The following is a 6000-nucleotide window of genomic DNA, read 5'->3' as shown; positions in this document are numbered from 1 at the left end:
ACACTAATAATGTCTTTTTCACATATACTTGACAAAGAGTCTTTTTTAAGTTACTTATCTTAAGAGAAATCTGTTAATGGAGATCCTGGACCAGCCCCATTAGAAGTTCAGTTTTAAGTTTATACAGCTTGCTAGCCACATAACCAGTGTGGCTTTACATTGTAAACAAATCCCAAATGTCTACAATGATTGAAATTAGTTTTGTGTAAAGGAGATCTATGCATCTCATGATAGAATAAATTTAAACCAATACATTAAAAAGAGAGAGAGAGAGAGAGAGCTAATTGACAAACAAAACAGTTTTAAGGGTTCAGTTATGCAATTCTTTAAAATCCAAGTTAACTTAATGGTAAGATTCTTATTTTTTGTACAGAGAGGCTCAGGTTCATCTGGCTTTAGCTGCTCTAGAAAGACAACCTTAAAAAAAAGGTTTGACTAGTGAAATTTCAAAAGCAGAGCTTCCAACTCTAAAAGGGTTACCAGAAGTGTCTCAGGTGACTGTTCCTTCATCTCGTGAGGAAAGCTGTACTAGCATTCAGGAGCCTCAGCATATGCAGGGGTGATGTAAGTGTAGAGCAGACCTTCAACAGGGAGGAATCATCCTACCCACTGCAGGAATTAAAAAGGTACAGCAATTTGTACCTGGAAAAGTTCAAGTGAAAACAACACAAAAGAGCTGGAGACGGACATGAAAGCTGAGCACAGTTTATAGTAATCTTGAAACTGTGGAGGTCTTGCCTACTTCTGTACAAAACCACAAGTAAAAATCTCTTGGACTTATTGGCTAGGAACTGGTGCAGCTCCAAAAGGAAGGGCAGGCTGAGCAGAATCCTACGTTTTAGTTAACTTGTGTCAGATAGGATGCGAAGGCAGCTGCAGCTCTCTGACAGAGGTGATGGAGGATGGCTGAGAAAGTTTGCAGTAGCTTATAATGTCCCATCTGGTTTTGCCACTTGTTTGAACTGTCTAAAGGGCCAACTGCAGTTTAGTCATGTTCCTCTGGTGCATGTTGTGATGACGAACTAATTCATCAGACCTGGCAAATTTTTTTTGACAGCTGGGCCACCGGCAACTGAAAGGCTTTTCACCTGTTAACAAAACACCCTGTTATTAGCTGGGCACACAGCTCATCCGAGACACTGCTGGTTGTTTTCTTCCTGTGGGGCTGTGAGGAGCTGGCAGAGCCCCTGCCAGCAGGAAAGGCACCCTGGGCTGTCCTGAGAGGGCCTGGGAGTGCCCCCAGCTCCTGCTCACATCAGCGCTCGGCGCCTTCCTACCTCTGCCTCAGCTGATGTTTACCAGCAGCCTTTCCAGGTGATGCAGGACACTCTGCAGTGGTTCATTCCTGAGGACAGGCCCTTGCTGAGCACCCTGCTGCCATCGATATGCTGCTCTTAGCTCTCGAATGGCCAAGGTTCAGAGTCACCCTGGCATCCACACAGGCTTCAGTCGCACCTCCGCGGTGGGGCAGGCACACTGTTAGTCACTGTGGAAACTGTCAGGGGCTTTCTAGAGCTTGACCTCCAGTCAAGGGGAGTTTTTCCCAGCTAATTCAACGAGTTTTGGCTGAAGTTCTTTGAAACTGGTGAGTGTAAGTGAATATGGTAGAAGCAACGGGGTTCAGCACGGAGTCTGCTGAGCCAAACGCGAAGTTTTCCGGCCCTACCTAAATAAAGTGGATTCACATCTATGGGAGATGTCAAAAGCTCAAAATAGCATTTTTCTAACATTTTCATGGGCATAATATTCACTGCAAATAACTCTAAGCAAAGCACATTCAAATTTAACAAGAAATGCCACCACTTTTTAACTGTTTAACCTGGTCTCCTGATTTCCTGCAGTGTGTAAGTGGAATTTCAGGCTGTGTTTGTGATGCTACAGGAATGGAATGCTTCTTTCACTAGCTCAGAGCAGTGCCCAGTGACTCATGCTTCTTCTTCTTCTTTTTTTTTTTTCCCCTCAAAATAAATGCAATATTTTAAAGTATGTTCAGCTCTGGATCTGGGCTCTTCAGTGCTGTCTACACACCTCATGCTCTCTAACACACTCCAGACACGCTGGGATGGTGGTACAACCTCACCCAGGCATCTTCTCTTCTTATTTACCTCACACTCTGGGCATTTCACAAACGTGATCCAAATTCAGACAAAAGGAGATTTGCATAAATGTGTGTTTCTGTTTGCAAACTCCCATGTGAGGTATTTAAGTTGAAGGGGAATTCCTAAAATCTACTTTATCGACTGGCAAATGCATCAACCATCTCCCACAAGTGCATAAAACAGTGGGGGGAAATGGTGCAGATATCAGGGATCACATTTCCATTGCTGAACATGTCTATGGATGGATAAAACTTCCTTTGATTATTATTTCTTTTTTTTTTTTTATTGCTTTCAACAGCAAAGATTGCTGTCACAGTGAAATTGCTTGTGAAGAAAAAAAATCCCTGAATCCTAACAAATAGCTTGGGAGCTGGGTAAAATCAGGATAGAATTGCAAGGAAGCCACTTTTGCTTTTCTTCCTCAATGTGGAGCAAGGTAACTTGGGCTGGGTGCTTTGTCACATCATTCAAGGGCTATGAGAAAGAAGAGAGAAAGAGAGAGAGAAAGAGAGAGAGAAAGAGAAAGAGAGAGGGAGAGAGAGAGAGAGAGAGAGAGAGAAAGAAAGAAAGAAAGAAAGAAAGAAAGAAAGAAAGAAAAAGAAAGAAAGAAAGAAAGAAAGAAAGAAAGAAAGAAAGAAAGAAAGAAAGAAAGAAAGAAAGAAAGAAAGAAAGAAAGAAAGAAAGAAAGAAAGAAAGAAAGAAAGAAAGAGAGAAAGGGGAAAGAGAGAGGGAAGGGAAGGTTGCGGGAAGGTTGCGGGAAGGAAAGGAAAGGAAAGGAAAGGAAAGGAAAGGAAAGGAAAGGAAAGGAAAGGAAAGGAAAGGAAAGGAAAGGAAAGGAAAGGAAAGGAAAGGAAAGGAAAGGAAAGGAAAGGAAAGGAAAAGCTGCAGGATAAGGTGGGGATGAAAAATCCCCACCCACCCCTCGTGCTCATCCCCCTCAGGAGCTGACACATCCAAAACTCTTGTCATGGAGTGTTGGCTCCACAACCCCAGCCCAGATGCTGTGCCAGTGGCAGGCAGCAAAGCCACAGCAAGGATGGTGGGGCTCAGATCCCAGGGGGAGCTGGGACAGGGAGAGGAGCTTCACTGGCACCAAAGAGAGCAAATTCTTCACTCTAGTTAATCTGGGCTACAAAAAATGGCTGGAGTCATGCAAGTCCTGAATTAGCAGCTCAGCTAGCAGTGAAATGTGATGGGGAATGCAGCTCATCCCAGTGTTGCCACCACTTGCCATTTTGTCTCTCCCAGAACATTACCTCTCGCTGGTTAAGAAAACATCTCTCTTCATGGAAATGCCATGAAGAGAACAGAGAGCCAGGCCCTGCAGCTCACCAGGACCATGGGGACAGCCCAGGAGCACAGCCTTTGCCATTTGCAGATTGCAAGTGTAGACATGGCCATTGGGTGAAGCATTTATTTGGCCAGAGCCACAGAAAATGCCACTGTTCTCAGGTGAATCATTTCCTTTATTAAAATTTCTCTTTTATTTTTTGGAAGTCTGAAATGTGTGGTGTTTTTTTTATGGTCCAGAAGAGAAAAAAGAATTCTGAGCAGGGAGAAAAAGATTTTCAGGCTCCTTGTCCATCTGTACAGAGACTGAATTTAAAAGGTTAAGACCAGTATGGAAAACACCGTGACATCCAACAACATGCCAAAGTGCTTGGTAAACGATTATTTTGTAAAAACACTGCTGGTAAACAATTATTTGGTAAAAACACTGCATGCACAGCAGAAGGAACAGCAGATGTCAGTACACAGGACTAATTCTAAAACTTAAAACTAAAATGCAGAGCTTGCTGCAGTTGCTCCTTAATGGTGTTTGCATTTGTGTGAGGGCAGAGTAGACTAAAATGGCCTCCCTTTTTTTCCCCCCTTTTTTAGATGAAATACTACGGTTTCTACAAAAAAAAAAAAAAAATTAAAAGGCCCTTGAATATTTGAGTAAGCTTTTACTTTAGTGTCTGTCAGTGTGAGTTTGCAAAAGGCACTGCTTTTATCTGCTGGAGAGATTAGAGCACCAGCAGCAAGAGCAGGCGCTTTGCTGTGCTATCCTGCATTAGGCTCAGCTGACACTTGGGAGAAGCATGAGTAGGCACAAATACTTTAGATTACAGACCTTTGGCTAAAGCTAGAATTAAAATTTCTATCTTGTAGGGGTCTTTCAGTAAAGGCAGTAGATCAACTTGACATTTGTGGGCTGAGACCGTGATGCTCATTTCATAATAACCGACAAAATTTATTTTGCCAAGCTGAAATTTTTTTAAACACGAAGGAAGAAAGCATAGTTTCTAAAATCACCTAAATCCCTTTGTGAAAAGTGACTCTCACACTTGGGGAAAGCAGCCACACTGAAAACTCAGCACACTGAAATTCTTTCTGCTGTTTTGAATATTTAAATCTTGGTTAAGACACTTTCTAACCATGTCATTCACAACAACATTGATTTAAAATTAAAAAAAAAAAAAAGAAATATAAATGTGAAGAAAAGTTTACGCACTTGTTTTACCTGTATGAGTCCTGGTATGAGTCTTCAGATGATCAGATCTGGAGAACTTTCTCTGACAGGTTTTACACTGAAAGGGCTTCACACCTGAGAGACAAAAAAAAAAAAATTCTATTCTTCTTACGTCCCAACATTTTTGAAAGGGTGAATGAAATCAGATATTTCTGAAGTTTCAAAAGCCTGGATTTATTTTTTTTTCTTTCTTTTTTTTTTTTTTTTTTTTTTTTTTTTTTGTCCTAGTTGCTGCTCCTCCCATCCCTGTGCCTACACATTACAGAAAGTTGGTCATTGATGAGGCCTCCACCCTCCTCTGCCAGTGCCTGGCTCTGAAGCATCTGAACAGCTCCACCATAAACAAACCCTCACTGAAATCATCTGCAAACATTGTTAATCCTGACCTTGAGGTTTGGCACTCAGGGTGTCCTGCAGGAGCAAACAGGACAGAAGAAAATCAATGTGCAAAAATTTATTTTCACGTGCTCCCAATAGATTTGACTTACTTCATATATAACAGATAGGTCTTGGGCAAATTTTACACATTGGCAAATTTTTCTTGCAGAACTGTTTTGTTTTAAGCACAATCTATTCTTAATTACTGCTCATGGAATATAGAGCAAACAGTTTCATTGTGAAAGTTGTTTCAAAAGATGGTGTCAGGATGATGGTGTCAGTAGTGCTAAAAGGCCAGTTAAAAACCTAGCCATGGCCTTCCCCTAAAATTAACTCCAAGAATTTGGTGTTGTGAGCAGACAACATCAGAAAAATGGAAATTTGAGGAGTGTAATTTCAGGATCACAATTCCAGTATGAACTCTAATTGCAGGCAGGTCTTGTCCACAAACCTGTGTGTCGTCTTTGGTGCCTTTTGAGTTGGTCTGAACGAGAAAATCTTCGTTCACAGTCTTTGAAATCACACTGGTAGGGTTTCTCACCTGGGCAGGAAAAACAGTTTGTTAGAAAATGTGGCAAAATGAGGGAGCACCTCAAGCTGAACCAGAAGGTGAAATGTGCTGCTCTGAAAGATTTCCCTGCAGCCTGAAGCAGTCTAGTGGCACACCAGGACTGATTTGTCATAAAGCCACACTGGAAAGGCTGGCAAAATTCTACTGCATTGACACTGAGACTGAATCTTCTCACTCTAAAGAAATTAGAAGTTAAAGCTGCAAAAATAATTTTTTTTTTTTTTTTTTCTGCTGGAAACCAAGAACAGGAATGTCTTGGTTTATATTTCCCTAAAAACCCCATTAAACCCTTTCAGTAGCACCTGTCTCAGCAGCACATCATTCATACAGAGGAGCAAATCACAGTTTGAACTAAATTGGGTTAAAAGCAAAAACTAAATAATTTCCATCCACACAGGTGACAGTTTTAACCGCATCAGAATTAGAAATTGGAAAAA

The 6000-nt window shown here is 41.5% G+C and overlaps 1 protein-coding gene across 2 annotated transcripts in view; it reads right to left on the bottom strand.

The window, feature by feature from the left end:
* Positions 1 to 966: 966 nt before the first annotated feature.
* Positions 967 to 6000, bottom strand: part of WT1 (WT1 transcription factor) — a 31535-nt gene continuing 26501 nt past the window's right edge. The window contains exons 7-9 of one of the 2 annotated variants that reach the window (XM_054283717.1): positions 5444 to 5533; positions 4597 to 4689; positions 967 to 1088 (exon numbers count right to left, since the gene is read on the bottom strand). In XM_054283717.1, coding sequence (XP_054139692.1) covers positions 967 to 1088; positions 4597 to 4689; positions 5444 to 5533 — 305 coding nt within the window. The remainder of the gene's footprint in view (positions 1089 to 4596; positions 4690 to 5443; positions 5534 to 6000) is intronic. The other variant, XM_054283718.1, reaches the window with a different exon arrangement.

This window comes from Melozone crissalis, unplaced genomic scaffold (genome assembly GCF_028551555.1).
Source record: "Melozone crissalis strain CALT ecotype California unplaced genomic scaffold, PUWL_Pcris_2 ptg000038l_1, whole genome shotgun sequence".
In the NCBI taxonomy this organism is placed as follows: domain Eukaryota; kingdom Metazoa; phylum Chordata; class Aves; order Passeriformes; family Passerellidae; genus Melozone; species Melozone crissalis.
This window is presented reverse-complemented; position numbering and strand designations above follow the sequence as displayed.